This window comes from Lepisosteus oculatus, chromosome 2, assembly GCF_040954835.1.
Source record: "Lepisosteus oculatus isolate fLepOcu1 chromosome 2, fLepOcu1.hap2, whole genome shotgun sequence".
Lineage (NCBI taxonomy): Eukaryota > Metazoa > Chordata > Actinopteri > Semionotiformes > Lepisosteidae > Lepisosteus > Lepisosteus oculatus.
In genome coordinates, this window is record NC_090697.1 from 50,975,586 (window position 1) to 51,000,111 (window position 24,526).

The 24,526-nt window shown below is 34.6% G+C and overlaps 1 protein-coding gene across 6 annotated transcripts in view; it reads right to left on the reverse strand.

Annotated features, from left to right (window-relative positions):
* fndc1 (fibronectin type III domain containing 1) overlaps window positions 1-24,526 on the reverse strand; it is an 87,332-nt gene that overhangs the window by 44,440 nt on the left and 18,366 nt on the right. For 4 of the 6 annotated variants that reach the window (XM_069178874.1, XM_069178872.1, XM_069178887.1 and 1 more), the window contains exons 2-6: window positions 15,459-15,653; window positions 11,660-11,746; window positions 3,985-4,191; window positions 2,790-2,888; window positions 906-1,029 (exon numbers count right to left, since the gene is read on the reverse strand). In XM_069178874.1, the coding sequence (XP_069034975.1) occupies window positions 906-1,029; window positions 2,790-2,888; window positions 3,985-4,191; window positions 11,660-11,746; window positions 15,459-15,653 (712 nt within the window). Of the gene's footprint in view, window positions 1-905; window positions 1,030-2,789; window positions 2,889-3,984; window positions 4,192-11,659; window positions 11,747-15,458; window positions 15,654-24,526 lie in introns of those variants that run through there. The other 2 variants (XM_015347861.2, XM_015347869.2) reach the window with 2 other exon arrangements.

Genomic DNA, 24,526 nt, shown 5'->3' on the forward strand with positions numbered 1-24,526 from the left:
AAGCAAAATCTCATCAGTGGACACCAATCAGCAATGCTAAGAACAGATTTCCCAAAAGAGGATGTTATTTCATTTTTATAGCCCCTTAGCTCCAAACAACCATTTGTCTACATATGTTCTTTGTTTAAACAATTATTGCTTTTTAATGGATACTATTATATATAACTCACAAATAACAGAACCTCTTAACTGAACACAGTGAGTTCAGCTTCAAGAGTGCTTTTTGTCAAACTTTTACAGTACATTTTGTAAAGAAGTACTTTCTGATGTCAGTCCTAAATGGAGTTTGTATGATCATGTCATGTTGGTGTAGATTTTCTCCTGATACTCTTGTTTCCTGCCAGAGTCCAAACATGTGCTTGTAGATTAATTGGCATGAGTGTGTGTGTTTGTGTCTGTGTGTGCCCTGCAATGGACTGGTGTCCTATCTAGGGTGTAAAATGCCTTGTGCTCAATGTCTCTTGGGATAGGCTTTAGATTACTCTCACCCTGAATTAGATAAACAGATACAGAAAGTGATGTGAATTTTTTTTATGCTGAAAACTAAGCACAATATTCGTAAGGGACAGATGCAATTTATAGTTCTTAAATGTCTATATTGGTTTTTATTCTGATGTTTTGTTCAAAGAATTTCATTATTCTATAAATTTTACATAATCAATTTACATCTACAGAAAAAAAAGCTTTGTCCTTATTGTGGAGAAGCTTGCTAAAATCTAAGTGAAATTCAGACTTTTGTCAATTGCATTTAAAACTTAATATTTTGTAAAACTGTGATATATAAATGTAAAACTTGGATATTAATGCACCCAAACTTAAAGATTTGCTTTAAAACATTCAAAAATTCATAGATGAGTTTCAGAATAAAAAAACTGTAAAAGTAAAAGTAGCAATCTTAGCCCTACCTTGATGAAGCACTTACAACGTCCTTTTGTTTTTCAAAGGCAGGATCAATCCAGGTTACAAGAACTGACTGAGGGGATATGATCCGAACAGTGATGTCCTTTGCTTCAGGCAATTCCTCAGAATCTATTGACCAAAAAAGAGTTTCTTAAAAAATAGAATTTTCTCATTCATGCATTAAAGTAATGAAATAGAGGATCTGACCATATACCTAAAAATATGAAGAAAACAAATTGAGCTCAATTACAGTATGTTTCTATTTGTCAAGTCTACATATTTTATTCTGGCAGATACTGTACTGTAAGTGTAAAAAGGTACAACACATGATTCAAGGTTTATGTTAGTAATTTTGACTAATGGTAACTTTCAAAAATATTCTATAAATGATCAAATTGCTGCATGTTATTTTTGCCATTAGAGGTCCTCTTACATGAAGAATACAGTACATAGCTACATTAGGCTCATCAAGAGATGCCCTTTACAAGATGCATTTCAATAGAGTGGGATTAGAGCACTGGTTTAGTATATAATATAATAACTGATTTCATTATGGTGATATCAGAACTGAACATCATGGGAGGCACAGGACCAATCAATTTCCTTATATTTAAGTGTTAGATTTATTAGAAACCAATTATACAAAAACAAAACAGATTATATCAATGTATTAGTTAATATGAGGTTATTGGAATCAGAAACAAGGATAACAGTGGAGATACTGTAAATGTAACATTAGTGGATACATACTGTTCCTTAGAGACTGAAAAATAGAAAAGGAGAGGTGTAACACTATATATATAAATCGTATCAGGAAATGAATACAGAGGGATCGGGAGTCTCTAAAGTATCCTATAGACTGAATGCAGTTGCTGATTACAGTACAATTAAGTATTTGTGGGCAAAATAAGTAGTTTTATGGGAAACTTCCACTTTCCTCACACAACCTGGGAAAACCTACATAACTGTCAACAGCAGAAATTGAAATAATAGATACTTAATCACTGCTGACGTATTCTGTTGTCAGAGCACCTACAAGTGGATATGCATGTATTGATCTTGTCAATCAAATGATAAAGACAGTGTGAGGCAAACAAAGGTAATATTCTGTTAAGATGTGTGGTAACTGTGGTAATAACATTGTACGCCTTCAATTCTATACAGTATGTGTATTTTAAAACTGTAAAAGTTGAATCCAAGGTAAAAGTTTACAATTTCTGGACAGTGGACTTCAAACAAATGAGACATAAAATGTTATAAGATAGACATAAAAATGGTGTGAAAAGATTCAAATAGGTAAAAATAAAAATAAATAAATAAAAATGTAATAATGATATACAGTAAATAGATTGTGCTAGAGGTATAGAACAATTTGATTCTAAAAGTGGGTACATCAAAGCAGCATCACAATAAGTTCACCAAATTAATTAGGGAGATTATAAGGGAAAATAAAGCACTTTATAAAATGATTAAAAGCTACAATATCTAGAAAAAAAAATAAATACACTGTAAATACAGAGATAAAAGGTATACTAGAAAAGCCAAGAGAGAAATTGATATATTATTATTTGATATTGCAAAGGAGGTATAAATAACAAAATGTTGTTTCAGTACTAAAACAGCAAAAGAATAATAAATAATGAAGTATAATATATCTGGGACAATAATGGGCAATTCTCGGGAGTGAAAGGGAAATGGCTGATTTGAAGGAAAAGGTCAAAATACTGTATTAAATAGGAATTAGCATAGAACAGACAGAAGTGTTTTGGATACTACATGCTCTAAAGATGAATAAATCTGCAGGGCCTGATGGTCTTACCATTTGTATTCAAGGAACAACAGAAATGGGCATGGAAGGCATATGAAATGGTGTATTTAAATTTACATACCTGAAGCTTTTTTTTTGGTCATGACCGGCCTATATACAGGTGAGCTCTGCCCGAGTGCATTCTGTGCCTGCAGTGATACCACATACACCGACTCAGAAGCTACAAACAAAGAGGAATACTAAATATATCCACAACTTTTACATTTTTATATAGGTGCATTAAGTAAACTGCAGAAGTTCAACAACAAGAAAAAATTATGCAAGAAAAAATATGTTAAATTTCCAGCAAAATAAACCATACAGACATGTTTTATGTGAACTTGTATTATAAGTCAATATACTGTATGAATCTGAATGTCTCTGTATAACAGAAATACAAAAGTGATGAAGCTTAATACATATCATGCAAAATTATACTCTCTCGGTCAGCATATATTGCTTTCAGATGTGAGTCTTTGTGCTGTTTGATAGGGTTCAGGTGGAAAAATTGGAACATTTTCTGTATGTAATGCTCAGCAGTGTAATATGAATTAAAATATTTTATATAAATCCACTAGAAAGTCCACATTGTACACAGTTAATACATTTAATATCACATTTAAGAAAACAGTGATCATTTCCAGCCACCAAAGTCCAAAAACTACTTTGATGTATTGGAAAATGTTCAAAACAGTGATGCAACAGCTGATTGAAGCTTTAAAGAACACCTCATATAAACTAAACCCCTCAGTTTTTTTCTGTTGCACAATTTTTCAATTTTTATACTTGCAAAGTGACTACTGAAATTAAAAAATAAGATGCTAATGCAGATCACAACAATGCCTATTAACTACAGTATGTCAATTACAATAATGTAATTTGAACAATGTTACTTTAAAAACAAGTGTGGAAACATATATTTTATGAATCTGTGTCTTTTATTAATCATTTTCCAGAGCACCCCATACTAGACACCAACATTCATACCTATTAAATATTGATCCTCAATAAAAAAACACATCTTATACAGTACAGGTTGTTTAATCAAAATAAATGCATAAAAGTACTAATGACCCTAAATGTATTATTCCAAAGTTTAAAAATGGGGATGTTTTTTATTCCAAACTTTAAAAATGGGGATATTCTTTATAGTATAATGGAAGAGGGTGTATTGTTCTATGTTAAGCTGCCAGTAAACCAAATTTATTTCTCATAATTGCATTATAGGTAAATACAGAAATTTAAAATTGAAGTTTATCATGTAAAATGTCTCTTACCAAGCCTTCTAGTTTCATGAGTTGTTTGATCGTCCTGTAAGGATGTATAATGCATTCTTTTATTGTCCTCTCCAACACCCAGAACATATGATCTCACTCTCCCTGGGTTATCTGGGCCTGACGAATGAGGAGGCTTCCACTGCACAGACACACTGTCTTCAGATGTGTGTCCCTTCACTTGTAATGGCCTTCCAGGAACCTTGGTTTCTGAAAAGAAACCAAAAAGGAATAGTCTAAGATGTTTGACCTACTTGCAAAGGAGAATCTGATAATTACGAATAATCTTTTAATACTATTATCTAAATTTGTACTGAATAAAGTGAAAGAGATTTTACTGTATGTATCTCCATGCTGTATGATTTTTTTCCTTACTCTGTGGACACATACTGTATACAGTTTTAAATCACTGTTGAACAAATATTTTTTTCTTCCAACTATAGGATAGTAATTATTAACGTTTTTTGGCTGGCTTTTAGTATTTGCTTCAGCTCATTGGAAATCTTATTGTGATAAATGTCTTGAGAAATAGTAGCACTGCCAAAGAGGTTAAGCAGCTTTATGTCATAATGTACATTTTTGGTGCTACAAATATACATAGCTTCAATTAAATAAGGGTTACTTAGTGTGAGTTTCTGTATCCAGTCTGTTGTGGAGTGTTATGAAGTCCTAATCACTAAAAGTTTGTTTAAGTACATAAGCCATGACCTCAAAGTATTAATTTATTATTCCTTCTTTGCATTTGGCATAATGTTTGTGTATGTGACTTGGACTTACATATCTTGCTATCAAACATTCAGACATTGTATACTTATCTTTTTGATAGTTTTAAACAGTTAAAGAATAACAGAATAACAAGAAAGTGTTTTTTTTTTTGTTGGCTAGTTTTCAATATAACTGCTTTGTCTGTTCTTCCAGAATGAATAAGATTGAATGAACTCAAACCATCTTGCAGCTTCATACAGTACAAGATTTTTCTGTGAATAAATGTATTATTACAGTATCTGTTTGTTTGACTTGTAACCTAGTACTATATAACAGAAACCCAGTTAAACAAACAAACCATCAGCTGATTATCCATCATGTCATTTAAAAACAGTAGCAAAAATGATACTTTGTTGTTGTACCAAGAATAAAGAAAGGTTGCAGTTAAATACTTCTGGAATGTTGTCTACACAAATATTTCAATAAATATTTATACTTATACTTTAAAAAAGCAGTTTTAATTCTCAGTAAGGATCCTTTGATGGTGTTACTTTAGCCTCACAGTTTGAATGAACCCAAATTAATTTTGGTTCAGTGGGGTAGCATGGCGGATCCTAATGATGACTGTGAGGGTAAATGCAAATTCCATGTTATCCTATAAACTCTGTGATAAAAATCCAATTATATCCATCCAGTTGTGCAGACAATGAGAACAAATATAAATGGGCATCTTTAAAAAAAACTTACTGTAATTCTTAGAGATAACAGTGAAAATAGATGTTATAGAATGGAACACCTAAAGTCTTGAAAAAAGAAGAAATATTCAATGTGAAAGCTTTGGTGGCACTCTGACTATATGTATTATAAAACAACAACTGCTTTTGTATTATTTGGGAATTATTGAAAATATTGACACAGCTAAATGAAATAAGTGATTCAGGGAGATTTAAATAACAGTGTTGTACTCTGTTACCATGTGTGCAGTGGCACTGCCTGTCCTATGAAAGTACCTTCCTATACTGCTTAAAACACACCTTATGCTACCTGTTTGTCTAGGTCTGCATGAAGAGTCAATGAGAAGCAGCCAGTAAAACAGTGCCAGTCTCCTGTCTGGTTCTATTGCTTCTGTGTGATTATGATTGACATGAAGTAAATATATATTCTGTCTTGCATTGTATGGTAATTTGTATTAAAAAACACCTTTGATTTTGATGTTGAATATTAAAGGATGAGGTATATGAAGCATTAGATAACAAAAGTTAAGAAACAAAGAACTGTACAAGTCCCTTCAGGTTTTCTAAAACAAGTATTTGATGTCAATATCATGTCATGCATTTTCTTACAAGGAAAATATCCTGAGTATAGTTGATATATACTTTTTAAGGTTCTATTTACGTTCTCATGTCCTGGTTGTAGTATTTGCTGTAAAGTAATACTAAGGTTTCAACTACAGTATGTAACAGAACTACTCCAAACAGAGCAGATTAATGAAGAAACTTTCTGAGATGCTTATACAGAAATTAATAATTTGCCAGTTCCACCTGTTTTGAATTATTTCTCTTTAAGACCTTCTCTAAACCAATATATTTCTGCTGAATGTGGTAAAGCTCTTAAATTTATACCCTTAGGTTATTTGTGTGTAGTTTGCCCAGTGCTTTGAGTTAAAAACCAATTGTTGGCATTATCCTTGCTGGTTACTGTCAGGTGAATTTTGCCTCATCTTGTGCAGATTAGAACTTTAAACTCCAGTTTTCTTTTATTTAACATACTTGAACAATAATAAAACACAATTGTAAATGTTAACGGGGAACAATTATTAATGTATTTATAAATGTCCAGCAGCCATATTACCCTGCAACTAACAACTGGCAAACCACTGAAGCTAAGCAGGTGTGAGCCTGGCAAGTACTTGGATAGGAGACCTCCTGGGAAAAACTAAGGTTGGTTCTGGAAGAGGTGTTAGTGGGACCAGAACAGGGCACTCACCCTACAGTCTGTGTGAGTCCTAATGTCCAAAAATAATGATGGATACCTTATACTGTAAAAAAAGGCATCGTCTTCAGATCAAACATAAAACCAAGGTCCTGACCCTCTGTGGTTATTAAAAATCCTAGGGTTTTTCTCGAAAAGTGTAGGGATGTAACCCTGGTGTCCTGGCAAAATCCCCCCTGGCCTTTAGCAATCAAGGCCTCCTAATAATCCCCATCTATGAACTGGCTTTATCACTCTGTTCTCCTCCCCACTGATAGCTGATGAGTGGTGAGCATTCTAGTGCACTATGGCTGCTATCATCCAGGTGGGGCTGCACATTGGTGGTGGTGGATGGGAGTCTCCATTACCTGTAAAGCGCTTTGAGTGGAGTGTCCAGAAAAGCACTATATAATTGTAAGGAATTATTATTGTTATAAACCACATGTTTATGTGAATACATTTATACATAAAAAGTTATTTTATGATGTCGATTTGAATCAACACATCCCCATCACATTTTGGCAATGGATAATAAACAGATAAATATGAATTACAAATCATAAATGATATCCTAAAAAAAACAGAATAAAATAGGTATGTTTTTATTTGTTTGTTTTATACTGTGTTGTTTTATAGCGATTTCATCAAAACATCACAATGCATTATAATTATGTAATTAAGCCCATCTCTAGATCTTTAAGAATACATGTGCAGTACGTTCATGTACTGTACATTCTCAGAGTTTCCTATATAAACACCATTTAATGTAAAAAAAAATGGCTGCAATGAGTAATGGTAAGTTGTGGCAGTTTGTAAAATACTTTTGTTTAAAAAGTCTTTCACTGCATTCACTTTATCTTGAAAATACTAATACTACTTGTTTTGCTCGGAGCATTTACTTTTAATCTTATGATTCAGAATTGGATACTTAGATGACATCTGTAGCAGAATAAGAATCTAAAATTGCCCTACAACTTATTCATTGTCAACAAAGTATACTGTCAACCTTGTTCATTGTAATACAAATTTACAAAACCCAGGGTAATAACTTCAAAAAGAAGCAAGCTTTCTTGAACAAAATTATTACATTTAGAGGATAATTAGTGATTGTACCTGTAATAGATCCATTGAAAGCTACAGGGCTCATGACAGCAAAACCATCTACTTTTACCCATTCTCCACCTGTTGTTGAAAGAAGGTGGTCACAGAGGTGTTTCTGATGTCTTAAATGAAGGATGTATGTTTTATGGTTGAGATGGATTGATTACAGTTGACGGTAAAGTAAATGTAAATGAAATGTCCTGCAAAATGATACTGAAATATCCAGAAGATTTACAAAGAAAACTTCATATTATTTATACTGAACATTGGAACCCAAACTTCTCTGTAAGTCTTTCAAAGTCTACTACGTATACTCAACAGAAGAAAGAAAAAATAGAATTTTCCAAAGATTGGAAACAGCAAATGTAACTTTGGCAATGTCTGATATCCCAAATATATCCTTGCATAACTATATCAAAGATTTTTTATTAAAAACATTAAACATGGCATTCAGGAATACCTTGTAAACGTATACATTCTTATTCAATAAGAACTGTAATCAATGTTTGAAAAATTATTAAAAGAAATCTGTCCCATTTTGAGTCTGCAATGTAAATTGGCAGAGGTAGAATTAAGCTATGAAATATATTGGCCCGAGCTTTAAACTGTTGGAGGTTTGGGTCCAGAAAACACATTTTAAGCCTTCCTTTTAACAAGGTGTATGGCATAATGAAAGTTTTTTTTTCCTCTTTTTCTTTTCAAATGTTCAACAGTGCTATTGGATTTTAACAGTGGACTTTACTTTTAGTTGAATTTCATTTTTTAGAAAGTGCACTCTAAGGTACTGGCAGATACAAAATATTTTTAGTGAGAATCAGCTATTAATTATTTTAAAATGTTAAAGAAAAACAAAACTGTGCCGAACAATGCTATGCTTTAGACATTAAATATTTGAAAAAAGTTTGCCAAAGAAACTTGGAAAGGAGTATTGTGCTGTTTAAAAGTACATTAGGTCTATTTTGTTTATTATTATTATAGGTCTGTTATTATGAGGTACAGAAATTATCTTAGTTTAAACAAAGTGTGTTAATCTCAGTCGTTTTACTAATAGAAAATCTTCTGAAGAATGTTATGTCTATCCCATAATTAAATCTCTTGGCTTCCTTCTCAAAACTGTTTTTATAGCACAGACCACAAGGAAGAATAAATACTTTTAGTGACAAATTACTGGCTGCTAAAACATTACAACAGCTAAAAATGTCTGAAGTCCATATTAACCAATCAGAAGTGACTACTGTCACAACATAAGAAAGTGTCATTTCTTAAAATTGTGTGAATGCTGTTCTCTCAGCATCTAATGAAGAAGTAGCCACCTTTTGTCCTTCTGACCTAAAACAATGAAAATGAAATGAGGGATTGTCCTGGATGATAGAAGCTGCCTCCTAGATGTGGATAGGACTACAGAAATAGGAGGCCAGAAGATATGAAGTCTAGGAATAAAAATACTGTATATGTGGAAAATGCATATTTTATACTCTCTTTGCTTAGTTGTTTTTGTGGATAAAAAAAGAGATTTCAGAAATAAATTGTATTCAACTTTTAAATAAGCCACGTAAGCAAATCAATGTGTCTTTTTATATAGCATATTTTAATTCTTTCAATGAGAAAAAAATTAAAACGGCGATAAAATGCAATATTGTATGCCAGCAAATGACACAGAATTGCCACCACAATATTAATTTAATTTTGCTGTATGCCTCTGGAAATGACATGTGTTATAGAGTCATTTATATAGGCAAAGATCTGGATGTTGCAGAGAGTGAGATTCACATTTTAATCTCTAAAAATGACTGAAGTTTTGAAGATAAGACAATCATAGAAAATAACCAACAGCATAAATGTCTCCAAAATTCCTTGGCATTGACAAAGTCAATTGTTTAAGCCAATGCCTTCCTTCAAGAAATGGCTGCATGAGACCCTTGGTTCAAATAAGTAAAACTACCAAACAGGCAAGCCAAACAAATGACCTCCTATCATTAGTAACAGCTCTTATTATGAATTCCATGATAAAATGATAAATTTTGATTGAAATTGAATAAGAATTCATAGTTATTACTGATTCAATAAAAATAATTAAACACATCTACAGTATACAGTATTTGCCTGAAAAAAGGCTTGTTTTTAAATAGATCTTCAGATAGAGTTAATGTGGGAGAGTGGAAAGGTTGGGTGTTGGACACCAGGTGTTGAGGGCTACATGGATATGAATTGCCAGTGACATAGGAAGAGACAGAACAACGCATCAGCATCTTTGGCCATATTTGCACAGCCACCTACTGAAAGAGCACTCAAAGCTTCTCTCAAAACAGTCAAGAGCCTAAATAGCCCCAGACAGGACAGAAATGGGACCTCTGGAAAAGGGAAGTTTGTAGGACAGATCATGGCATTGGACCCAGGAGAGGACCCTGATGCTGGGGACTCCAGAGGAAGACCCCAGCATCCTCTTTCTCCCCCTCTACCTAAAACTGGACTGGGAGACAAACAAGGTGGAGGGGGGGATCAGAGACACATTCGTTCAGGACGCCGGGACAGAGGAGGATGCCTATGAAAATTATACAATGGCTGAAGGCAGCCAATAAATACTACTTACAGTATATACAACTTCAGTTGTTGAGAGGGGAGGTGACCTAAAAACAGCAGTATAGAATGAATTATTACTTAATTTATTCAGAATCAGTGGGTTGCTCTGATTACATTAAAGAGAGGAATTCAGTCAGAAGGAAAAGATCTATGATAGTTTGCCTTTCTATACAGCTTTTCTTGATTTACAGTTGTCTGCAACCCAGTCATTACTTTAATCTTTTTTAATGAGGATCTAAAATACGTTTGGGAGGGATGAGGGCAGTCAGACTAATTAAGGTCAGCTGCCGCAACCCACCACTAATCCTGACATAATCCTCCTCTTCCTTGTTCATTTTGCATCCCTCCTCCACTCTATATACACCTTTGCAACTAGCCCTTGATCATGTTTTCACCAGGCATGGGGGTCCTAGCCTCCCTGCTCCCTCTCCTAGGACCAGAGGGTCGGCCCTCAGCCAAGTGGGTTAATTTCCACAAACTCAATAAATGATTCTACTTTCATACAACGTTCTGCTGCCCTCATTCCTCATGAATTTCTACCAGCAAATTAATACTCTTCATACTTTCTTCATGAACCTCCATCACAACAACACTAAGATGAGAGAGAATAATGGCAGTGAGATGGATCAGCGAAGGAATAAATGGAGTTTAAACAAAAGTTCCCAGGGGGGTAAAACCCTAATCTGCCTACCTAAGTATAAATATCACCCTTATTGCTTTTAACTTGCTTTAGGGTTTTCAGATCCCTTCCTCTACGCATTGGTCTTCAGCCAGGATCCTTGGTTCATCCCTAATTGAAGGTGTGTGTGTGTGAGGAGGATGGGTTTCTGAAAGCCTATTATTATTCTCATTAGCTGGGTGAGTTACCTCAATCAAGCTCATTATTGTGATTCGTGCCTCTTAAGTACAGACCTAATTAGAGTTTGACCAATAGCAGTGGAATGTGTGTTAGAATGAGTGAATGAATATGTGGCAAGAGCAATAAAGCAAAAAATAAAATGTGGTGAATCCGGATAAATATTTCCAGTAAGTAGGTTAAGCTGTTTGACAGAAAAAGTGTCTGTCAAGCTCCAGCCCGCTGACCTTGGTCACTAGTTATGTCTGAGTCTTTCATTTTTGAATCTTGATCTTAATAATTAAAAAGTTTGAAAATATTGATCATTTAAAAACAAAATATGATTAATCATATTATTATTGGTTGTTTTTAAACAAAGAATAACTTTAATTTTAATTGTACAGTATGTGGTTACTTTGACAAAAAGTCTGCGCCAAAATTGTTCCTTGATTATTCCATCCATATTCTTCTTGCTTAGGTTCCTACCTGGAGGTGTTTCTGCTTTGTACACTGGCTGGCTCACTCCATCACTGTTCTCAGCAGTCATCTTCAAAAAGTGCAAAACACCAGGCTCTGAAACACACTCCTCATTTCAGAACATGATCACACATTCACAGCAGCAGAGCACCTAAACATGTTTCAGACAGTTTACTGGGAGTTTAGTTCCTTGTTATATACAGATGCATAATCAAAAATGTGTTTTTCAATTGATAGTCCTCAATCAATTTCTGAATATTAATTAATTTATATGAACAAATGGAAAAAGCAGGCAAAAGAATTGTAAAACTAAATCAGGAGCCAGCAGACGTTTATTCAACACTGAAAAGTAAAAGAAACAATATTTCTACTTGGAGCCTTTTTGCAGGTGAATTTCTGGGCCGTGGAGTTCCAGCATCTGGGTGGAGTACCCATTTTACACATGAGGGATCTATTTGTACCCAGACGACCTCCTTGTCCATACTCCTGAGAAGCAGGGCCCAGAGTACTCCTGCTGGTATTTATCATTCTCTCTCAAGAGACTCTCAGGATAGCGCCAACTTGCTTTCCTGCACTGCCTCGGAATTTGTTCCTCCCGGCTCCTGTATTCTGAAGTTAACTCTAGCTACTGCCTCTCTTTTGTAGATATATGCCTCTGTCTCTCAGCAGATATATGCATCTCTGGTGCATTTTCCTTTCCTTTTGCTTTGGCAGACAGGAGCGCACACCTGCTATTGGGATTGTCTTCCCAGCTTCTGTGTCTCTTCGTCCTGACCTTTTCCTGTCTTCTCTTGCCTTTCACTCGGTGGGATTCACGCTTCACTAGCATATTCTTTTCTTCTCATTCTGTCATTTTTAAAGCCCTGACGCGAGCAGCTCCACCTGGGGATGGGGGATGGTTTCATCCCCTTTTCCCTTAATCTATGTGTGAGTCAGAGGGAGGTAAGACAAGCCAGCTGTGCTTTTTCAGATGTCCACTCTCTCTGTCTGCTCCTGGGACTGCCAGAATAAAAAACACCTGAAGAAGGCTCCACAGCCAAAACATTGTGTTTTCTTGTATCTTTGACATGGTATTGTAACTGACATGGTTTTGCAAATTCCATTCATTATGATTTTAGAAATGGATCTATTCTCCAACCAAATACTGTTTTTGATGTAACTCTAGTCAGTTTAACTCTGGTGTGCCCTACAAAGCGCAAGAAACTCGACCACACAGTCACACAGGCCATGAAATCATGTGTGGTCAGGGTCAGACATCTGGTGGAGGCAATAGTAGCAGAACGAGAACAGTGATGAACTAAATGTGAAAACTTGATTTAATACAGAAGCATGAGACATTGGCATGAACAGAGCGACACGCACACCGCTTGTGCAAAAATGTTTAGAAAATTAATATAAAAATTGAATATATGAAAGTGGTGACATTTAAAATATTAGTGAAATAATATGCACTTTGCATATTATTAGCCTATCATTTGACCAATTTTCTCCTACAGCTCACATACCCACACATCTTTAATATTAATTTACCATTATCATTATTTATTATGTCTGTATATGACTTTCAAGTTTGGCACTAAACTGCATAATTCCAAAGCATTTACCAAAATGTAATCATAATAAAGCAATTAAATGGTGACAGTTTTGAGATGGGACTGGAATACATCCCTCCGTTTATAATATTAGTATAGGAAATGAATATATTACTAACATAATGTAAACTTAAACATGATTCTTTTAGAACACATCTCTTTTATTAATTAGGGGATACCTGTATACAAGTGAGAAGATTACACAAAATCTCATCTGTTTGCTCTTTTCAACCCAACCTGTGTTTAATATGTGACAAATGGGAGGAAAACAATGACTACTCTCTTGGGTCAAATAAATGGATGGAACAAAAGTATTGGGACAGTTGGCTGACAGGTGTCTCTTGTTAGTTAGGTATTTCTTTTGGGGTAATTTAATAATACAGTTGTGAACATCTGTAATTAAAATTAAATGTTTTGCTGACATCTGACTTCAGTGTTCGAATTTCATAGCTGAAAGACAAAATTAAAACCAAAGACTTTTATGTTCATGAAAAGCAGGCAATTCTGAAGCTAAAAGAAAAGAGAAATTCCATCAGAACCATATCTTTTAAATAGAGCATACCAAAATCAACAATTTGTAATAAAGTGAAGAAGATAGAAACCACAGGTATAATTATCAATCAGCCAAGATTGGGTCGGCCAAAAATAACATCTGTAGTTGATGACAGAAACATTATCAGAGCTGTCGGAAAATCTCTTAAACAACAGCCAGTGAAGTTGCCAAGAACCTCCAGAATGCCAGAATGAAGGTATCAAAATTCAGTGTGCAGAAGACTGCGATAGCAGAATCACACAGACTACACTGAAACATATAAACTTTTCAACAAGAATAGAAAATCCAGTGTAGCTTTTGTCAGAAATACAAAGATGAGCCAGGAGAGTTTTGGAACAAAGTTTTATGGACAGAAGAAAGCAAGATACCTATAGCATGGTGAAGGCAATATCATTGCTTGCAAGCATGCATGGTTGCCTGTGGAAATTGATTTCTCATTTACTGATGCAGCAGCAGAATGATCTATGACATTTACAGGAACATTCTGTCTGCTGATGTAGAAGAAAATGCTTCCAAACTTCCAGACTGGGCAGGTCTTCATCACGCAGCATGACAATAATCCAAAACACCAAATGCAACCAAGGAATTCAACAGGAGAAAGAAATGGAAAATCGTAGACTGGCCAAGTCAATCTCCAGATTTAAATCTAACTGAATGTGCAGTTTACATGCAGAAAGAAAATTGAAGTTAGAACACCCAACAGAATAGGCAAGAACCAGGAGTGGCCATAGCAATTGACAAAGTATCAAATGTTTAGTGAGCTAAGTGGGTCACAGATTTCCTGCAATCTGAAATTTAATTTAAGCAAATGTGTCCCAATACTTATGGTCACTTGAAATAACTGGGTTGTTTGCAATTGTTTTTTGGTCTAATAGGAGCAAATTTGTGCATCCATCCATTTTCTATCTGCTTTATTAGTACAGGGTTGTGTGGGAGCTGAAGCCTATCCCAGCAGGCAACAGGCAGGGCAAGGCAGGATACACCCTGGATGGGACACCAGGCTATTGCAGGGCAGACAGAGACAATCAAAGACACACACAGGGCCAATTTTTGCCTGAAACCAATTACGTTTATGAACTGTGGGTAGAAACCAGAGCACCTAGAAGACACCATTGAAAACACTGCATACAGTACAAATTCCACACAGAAAGCACTCAGGAATTTTAACCCATGGCCCCAGTGCTGCAAGGCAGCAAGTGGAACAACTGGGCCACAATGCCCTCCTGAATGTATGCATGGAATTACCTAAAAATAAAACATATATTACATATTATGAGTTGTACATGTTGATGTCATGACCACAAATCCATTTTGCTTGACTGTAAAACAAAAATAATTTTTGACTTTCCCTTCCCAATACTTTTAGATGGTGTGGTACGTACTGAAGCACAATCCATCCCCAGTACTGTGGGCGGTTTTCACTCCTGATGACAAATGCTCCTTACAGTATATACTAGCAAGAATTACAAATCCAACATGTATGTATTCCCCGCTAACCAGTTGCAATGCACTGCTCATGCAACTTTCCTATTATCTACTATATATAGATATTATGAGGACAACTTCTTAACTTGCATTATTTGGTTTTCTCATATGCAAGTTTCTCATCTTCAAGACATTAATAAGTCTTGATTGTGTCAGTAAATAACATTATCTTTCTTACCTACATCCTCAAGTACTTGGGATTGAGTGTTTTTACCCACTTTAATATACCGCAGAGTCTTCATAGATTTCCCATAACCAATATTGTAGTGTTCCACAGGCCTTGACTGAGAATCTCTTGGAAGCTCCCATGTGACCCTTAGACCTTTTTCATCAGGCATCAGCTTCACATTTTTTGGCCTCAGCGGACGTTCAGCTACAAAACATAAGAACATAACAGCATAAGAAACGTTACTAATGAAAGGAGGCCATTTGGACAGTCTGGCCTATTAAGTAGCAAGAAAGAATTTAATGATGCAAAATATCTTGCGTCTGCTCATTTTCTCTTGTGTGAACACTGCTGGAGATAGGTAATGAACCATTTTATCAAAAGAGACTTATCCCATATTTTTTTCTCCACAGGGAACTTTAGCTGTCTTTGCAGTTTAAGATACTTATTGAATTGCGTACTAGCCTTTTTTCATTTCTCAATCATGCCCTTAGCACAACAACAAGTATACATGTGAGCTTCAAATGATTATTTATTAAATACCACCAGCATTTTACTTTATCTTGTTTGGTAGAAAATGTGCGGTGTATTCCTTAAGAGGAAAGGAAGAAGGAGGAATGTCAAAGTGTACAGTACCAACACTAGGTACCCAGAGGTTTCAAAGCTGAACAATGAAGAAATCCCAGTATAACGCTACCTGGAAAATTGAAAAGTCTACAAGGACAAACCAAGTTGTTTGCTTTCCCAAAGTGTTAAATTCTGCATGATGATTTTCAATTTTTACATGTTATGCCCTGAACACAGCTGACATAACATGAGCTTCCTGGTCCAGACGCTTGCTTAATAGAATTAAAGACTGTATTATCCAAACCCACCCACCACAATTGAGCAGAAACCAATGAAGCATTCCCTTCCTTTTCAAGGAAGTTCACATTCCCTTACAATAATAACTTTGTGTGTATTGGTAAAAAAAAAGGTTTGAGTAACCATTATTTTCATTTCCTTTGTTAATATTAGCAGTATTTACAGGTATACTAAATGTCCAGCAAAGTGGCACAAAGACATGATAGACAATCTTGATTAAGGTCCCCTGTTTAGTATAATATAGCAATATAGCAAATTGTATGATGGTATTTAATACCTTTTGGTTTTTAGACCAAATGAATTGGAAAGCTAAATGCATGAAACATTGAGAACTTTTAAAGCTTGATTTACCATATTATTATAAAGTATTTAATTATGAGAAAAGAGACGGGAACTTTATTATGTGCAGTGCACTATGTACTCAGTACACAACTGAGTTCTATTTATCAGATTTTGATTATGAATTAAAACTTTAAAATGAATGCAAAATATTTTTAAGGTATAGGGACCTGACCATAAAACATAATACAATATGTCACAATGTGTTTTTTTCTATAAGATTTAGTGTCTATCAAAAATATGAGTCATATTTATAATCTGTAACCTTTTAACACTTGAAGTCTACAAATAAAAAGAAATAACAACCTCAATTAAACAGCAGTCACCGTATTCTTTCTAAAATCAAAATCTACTGAATAATGGGAAAATCTTTCTTTTGTTTTGTCCTATTTCTACCTAAACATTACCAGTAAAATAAAATGTTTTTTTTTTCTGATGTTTCTTTAGAGCTGCAGGATAGCACAATGGTTAGCATTGCTGCCTTTCTGTGCTGGAGCCTTAGCTTTAATTCTGGACCTGGGGTGCTGTCTGTGTGGACTTTGTGTGTTCTCCCTGTGTTGGTGTGGGTTTCATTCAGGTGCTCTGGTTTCCTCCCACAATCCAAGCACATACTGGCCCTGGTGTGAGGGTGTGTGTGTCTGCCCTGCGATGGACTGGCTTACTGTCCAGTGTGTTTCCTGCCTCCAGCTCCCCTGCTACCCTGAATTTTAAGAAGTGGTTAGAAAATGGATGGACCAGATGCACATCCAATAATTAAATATGTAAGAATAATTAAAAACAGTTGCACTATTGAGATTGGTGATACTGTATTGAAGAAAAATCAAAATTGTACTAGAATACAAGGTCAAGGTTCGAGAAACTGTGCTTTCCTACCATTCCTCCTGATCTCAACCCAACTGAAATGTTGTTGGATGACTCTGACACAAAAGACCGAAAGAACCAACATATGCTTTCTATAATGTTTGCTCTAAGAGATGATTAAGACTGCATTAACAAAAACCAGTGACATACTTCAATTTTTGTTCAACAGAATGCCCGTAGCACATGCAACTCTGCTGTGATTGCTAAGAAGTGAAGAACCTTTAATCAGAAGGTTTACAATAGTATAACACCCATAAGAGCGTTCATTTTGGGTATTTGTTTTTTTATTTAAAATATTTGCTTGAAATATTCACCTTAGAAAATGTGTACACATAATTTGTAATTAACAATATTGGCACTTCATTGCAAAGGGTATTAAATACTTTTGCAAGGTGCATTGTATTATACCCTGTTTTTTTGTTTGTCAATGATAATATATTTTCCATAAATAATACTTCAAATCAGATTTTTCTTTGTTAAGCTGTATTTGAAGAGGTTGCACATGTTTAACCATTACTAATTGCTAATGTGAGCATTTGTGTTCTGTACCACTTATACGGGTAATAGAGCTGTGTTGTACATTGCTTAGAATTGCTAGCTAAATTGGCAAAAGAAATTAAATTCTTTTCTAGTTCTAGTTTTCTAGTTCTGTGGAATGTATGCAGAATCTAGGGAATCAAGGCAGCATTTTGAACAATGCTGCTGCCTCGAAAGTCCAGAGTGTTGGGTTTGATTTCGGCCTTGGAGTAGTTTGTAAGCATTCCTAGTGTTTGTACTGTATATATATATATCAGCGTAATCCTATTCCATGTCCCAGACACGCGTAGAATAGTTTTCATCAGATATTTTAAGTTGTCCCTGTTGGAGTCACTGTATATTATGTCTGCTCCCCATCAGGAAGGGAGCTGGCTACTTCAAATCACTCTGCTCTGTGGCCCTGATGCAACCCAAAAATGAGGCTATGTACAGTACAGTATATATTAGATTTCAGTTTCCTTGTATTACTAAGAACTAGTATCATCAACATTGCTGTGTTCTTATTCATCTTTCAGCCTAGTATCCAGAAGACACCTTGGGGAAACAATAGCTGCACATGTAATCAGTGGCACTGAGCCTATTACACATACAAAAACAATTAAAACATACCCCTCAGACAAGAAATGTAACAATTTTACATCCAGAATAATCATACACAGCTACAAAATTCAAACCATGATGTCTTTTTAGTGGGGTAAATGTACCATGACTAAATTGACTAAATTTATAGGATAAAGCTTCTTTTATTTGCTTGAATACAAAGCATTCCCAGAGGGAAAACATACGGTACAGTATGTAGCAGCCAACATGAAAGTGTTGCAGAACTGTTCTAAAGAATGAAAGATCATATAAAGAGTTCTTCAGATGGAAGCATTGTTCTTTTCTTTAACTGGACCCTGTTGCCTTTAATTATTTTGTAAAATACTTTCTTTTCCCATTTATTTTTCATAAATTTGTTTGAATTTGTTGAATCATTTGGGATACTGTGTTTTGCCTTTGGTTTGACCACTTTTGAGATAAATGTTTTCTGTGGTTAAAGCAGAAACTGGTTAATCTGTTTCTATGTGCGAATAACCTGCTAGTAAATTACCCTGGATTAATTACATGGGTGTAAACTGAAGTTATATTTGTCATTTATAACTAAATTATTAATGAATATGTCTGTGCCAACAACTGTGTTCATGATCTATGAAGTATGATTCCCCTCCCTTTTTATAAGAAAACAGCTATAGCTAATTAAAATTTACTTATTCTTAAATACTTATTTAAGGTCGGTCAAAATCTTTTTTTATTTTCTAGACAAAAAGTTAATGAAATAATTGGAAACTTCAGTGATTCTTTAAAACAGAATTTTAAACATCATCACATATTGAACTTTAATATGTGATTTAACAAATCACACAGGACTTTGAAGCATTGTGCATATCTGCCTTAAAGACTGTAAGCACCAAGCTTTATTTTCACGTTTTATAGTAAGTATTTTTATGATAGGCCTCCTCACTACTGCTGGCCTCTTACAATAGCATTGTTGTAAATGGTATGTGTGATCTTTAAACTTTAAATAGTTGAGAAGGTGATGTTCTGTGACAGATAACATTTTGGTAATCACAGAGGTTTGCAGTACTCCTTTAAAAACTAAAACAAAACAGAAAGACCTAAAAGCCAAAAGAGACAAGCCTAGATTCCTGAGTGGCTTCACTATGTTGGTTGAGCCAATGCACTGCATTTATATTAAAATACAAAATCTTAGCATATTTAGTTATATAGCATTTAAATAATGGGATTAATATCACAAAGCTATGAAATGCAGACGTATAGCAAATATTTATAATTCAGTAAAAGTATTTGTATTTTACGGAATGAAGCTCCTAAAATGTTAAAGTGTACAGCTGTGATCTTCATATTACAGAACATCAATGTTTGAGTTTAATTTCCTTTTTGACTTTTAGAATGAAACTTCTCCTGACTTCCCACATGGAGTTATGAATTCCCTGATGAATAAAACTTGAGTTAACATCAGACGCCCATCATTAGAGCCAAGGACCATTGCGACTAAGATGATTTACTGCCATTAAACCAACACACAAGTAACTGTCTGGAAACAATAGTTACCTTTGTGTTGGTTTCATGACAATAAATCATATGATATTAAAAGGGATAAATTACCCTTTGCATTATGATATGTGATTAATAAAAAAGGTAAAATAATCAAATAAATCTTTGATGCCTAAAATCTGGTTGCTCTGTTTAAAATACATACTCTGAAAAGAAGATTAATGACTTCTCTGTGTGAACACTCTGATGATAGAATATTTTTAAATCAATTTAGATTATAAACAAAAAGCTGAAGCAGCAGGTCTTAAGTCAAAGATTGTCAATCAAAATCTGCCAAGACAGAATGAGACAATCTCTGTGTTTAAAAGTGACAACAATGGAAAAAAGAAGGAATATGAGCTGGTTTATTTCAGCACGGGTCTTGGTATAGTAGTTGCATACTCATAGGGAACTAAACCTAAAGAATTTCTAGTTCCATGTTTCTAACTAGGTCCTTCACAGGGCTTGTGCTCTATATTCGTATTTAACACATCAATTCACAAAATGAATTTGAGTCTGACATGCGCTTTTTCATGAAGTGAAAATATATTTTTATATCTGTCACCCTAAGTGTACTAATACACTATATCTCTCCTGTTGACAAAGATTAAACTTGCTGTCTTTTTTTACTGTGTGGATGTCGCACAAATCACATACAGAACCTACATAAGAGGTCAACTGTTGAAGAAATTCTAATTTGGGTTAACTAATAAATGTAAAAGTAGGAAATCTATTTGAAAATGAAGTCCAGAAATTGACTACAAACCAGTATCCATTGTGCAGAGTTAGTGGGAACACTGCCATTAAATTAGCTATAAAACTGAATTATTAACAATATGATTTGGTATAGAATTGAACCAGCTGTGGGTCTTCAACAGTCAAAGTCTATAAACTCATCATACATTAAGTCAGTTTTCTGTAGCAAAGGACACTTTAAAAGCAATTTTGGAAGTGGTCATACCTTTAACTAAAATATTTAGTGGGCTGCTGTCAGAACTAGTTGCTATTAAAACATAGTACATCATAGTTTTAACTCAATTTGGCCTTGTAAAAATACAGCATGGTCGGCTAACACAATATGTTTCTTTGATGTTAAAGTATGGACAGACAGGAGAAATTATTAATTTGTTCGCTAGCATGCTAGTTTGAATTTTTAATGTATCACATGTAATTTTAGGAATGCAAAAAAAGCCCAAAATGTGTGCGTGTCCAGGGCTTACTAAATTATTACCAGACACTGTAGTTATGGGCATTTATTTATATGGTACATGTTGCAGTCTGCTAATAGTGACTTCCCTACTTCATCTGCATACACTATTTGATTTAATCTGAGCATTATATTTCAGATTGCTTTGTTTTACATTTAGGTCTCATGCACCACTGCCATGAGCTATAAGTAAAAGAAATTATTTGTCACATTTAATTAGGAGTATTAACTTAAGAGCTTGCACTTGTCTCAGACATGTAGATCCACAGGCTGCTATCACAGATGTTTCCAATCCCCAATTCCAAGTTTATATGATGCAATTTGTACTGTTTATTGTACTGTACTGTTTATTTACTGTAATATTTTCTTATTGTTGATGCAAACAAAAATGAATTAAATAGCTCCACTGAACTATAGCAGTAATAGTGAACACAGTTACAAATGACTGGGAGTCATGTGACCTACCTAGCAGATTTGGATTTATCACTAGATAACTGAGGCCAATCCCAGATTCCCAACAGTTTCCTGGAAATATCCAGCATTTCATCTTAAACAACATGGCTTGTTGGTATGTTGCCTTTGTGTAAATAAAAGCCTCATCTATTCAGTTTTAAATATATTATCCAATAGTTTTTCTACATATGTATCCTCTAGTTTCTGTATTGTATTGTGACCCTGGGACCAAAGACCAGAGCTTCTGTTAATTTGTCCATTTTACTTAACATTGGGAATATATTCAATGTACTGTTTCTGTTCAATATTGCCCACTGTGTACTGTCATTTGAACATGACGATGACTGTACCGGCACTGTGTACTGTGTAGACATCCTTCTCTATATCTTCCTTTTTATTGTCTCTTATGACAGAAAAGAGCTGCACAAACTTAGAATGGAAAACACTCTATTTGCAAACATATCCTATTATCTACCCATACAGATAACACATAGTGTGAGATAATTCTTAACATTTTAATGCTATACATTTCAGCGCATGTAAAACTAATTCAATTTAATAAGCATTTATTAAATGGATCAAGCTACCCATGTTGTTGAAGTAGATGCCCTGGATTAGCTCATTGAATCAGCTAACTACAAAATACCAAATGGGCTAGACATGGCTGAAAGGAAAGTCCTCACCTCTTTTTGTAACTTTTGTGTTCTTATTTTATAGTGTTTTTCATTTTCTCTTGAAAAACTGACAAACAGGGTAGGAACACTTTGTCCTTCAGTGCTCGGTTACTTTGGGTGTTTGGTTCTTTCAATTACAACCTGTTTAACTTTTCAATTAGAACCCATTTATGACTTGGAAAACACATCTGATCTGATTTCTTAACCACTTAACGTATCCAATTACATCATAACATGAAGAATGGATAGGAAGCGTCACTCCAGGACCAGGGTACTTACAGACACTAGTCTGTAAATTCTGATCTTTAATTGCATTAAGAAGAAGACAAATGCTCTAATGTTCTTGCATGAGTATATCTGTTTAAATGTGTTCTTCTCACGCCTCAGACAAGACACTTCAAAGACTGCTGTACTATGCTCTGAAATATAAGAGCATGGCAATCTACTTGGGTCATTTTAATTGCCCATTAAAATATTTCATTTGAGTACTATGTTTTTAATTTAACCTGGAGGTGAGCAATTCAGAAAGAAAGCTGTGCAAATAGGTGAACAAAGATATCAATAAATCTTCTGTAGCCTTAGTTGTAAATAATGTCACAGTTGCACGACAGTAAGCATCCTAGTAAGAGTCTGTTATTTAAAATAAATGTAAAAGAAACAAAGAGATTAGAAAAATATGTAATAGAGTGTAATAATTTATTCCATATTATTTACTCCATATTTAACTCCATTTAATAGTGTAATATTAAATTCCACATTAAAAACAAAGACAATGGAAAATGTTTCTAAATACACTATGTACTGTATAAAGTATGATTTGCATATATGTACTGTAAATAATGTTTATTTTTTTTCTACATTATCAACCACTGTTTAAAATTCCTGAGCTTTGCCTGTAAGAAAATGCACAGTACAAAAATCAATAAAGAAAGAATAATAAAGTATTATGTACGTGTGCTTTGCAAAAGATTAGCATGAGTTAAAGACCACAAAACATTGAACATCGAGGTCTGGTCTCTCAGATAAAAACAATCCCTAATGAAGAAATTATGACATTTAAATTGATTAGGATCTCTAATCATTCTGAAGGTCAGTTTTGAAAGATTTTTAACTCAATCTGTTAGAAGATATTTTTCAATGAGAGGAGTTACTAGTTAGTAGTTAGCCATATCACCCTGCAACTCACAACTGCCAACCCACTGAAGCAAAGCAGGTGTAAGCCTGATAAGTACCTGGAGACCTCCTGGGAAAAAAATAAAGTTGCTGCTGGAAGATTTGTTAGTGGGGCCAGCAGGAGACGCTCACCCTGGAGTCTATGTGGGTCCTAATGCAGCAGTATACTGATAGGGACATTATACTGTAAAAAGGTTTGGATGAGACAGAAAACTGAGGTCCTGACTGTGGTTATCAAAATAAATCCCAATGCGTTTCTTGAAAAGAGTAGGGGTGTAACCCCAGCATCCCGGCCAAATTTCCAATTGGCACTTATCAATCATGGCCTCCACCAGGTGGATGTTGAACATTGATGGTGGTGGAGGGGAGTCCCTATTATCTGTAAAGTGCTTTGAGTGGAGTGTCCAGAAAAGTGCTATACTGTATAAAAGTGTAAGCAATTATTATTATTATTGAGACAGTGTGACAGAGATTAGTTACTAAGTTCTCAGCCATCACTTCCTATATAGAACTGCTAGTGAGCTGAGCCAGACTAAAGCCATGTCGGACTGCACTTCAGTGGTGGATGTGTGGTATAATATACTGTCATAGTGAGTTCCACGGTGGCATAAAAACAAACCAGGACACTGAATAATTACATATTACATCATTCACGACTGAATTTCCAATATTGTTAAAAAAATACCAAATGTATTTAACCATTCTTCCATGCCACTCAGGCTAAACATTACATCTGTTTAAAAGAATTTCAATAGCATCCTGACTCAGGAATAAGAAAGGAAACTTTTCCTCGAAGGCCATATTACATCTAAGCTTCAAACTATGCATTTTCATCTGGAAGTCACAGAACTATCTAGTTCTGATTGAAATATAGCTAT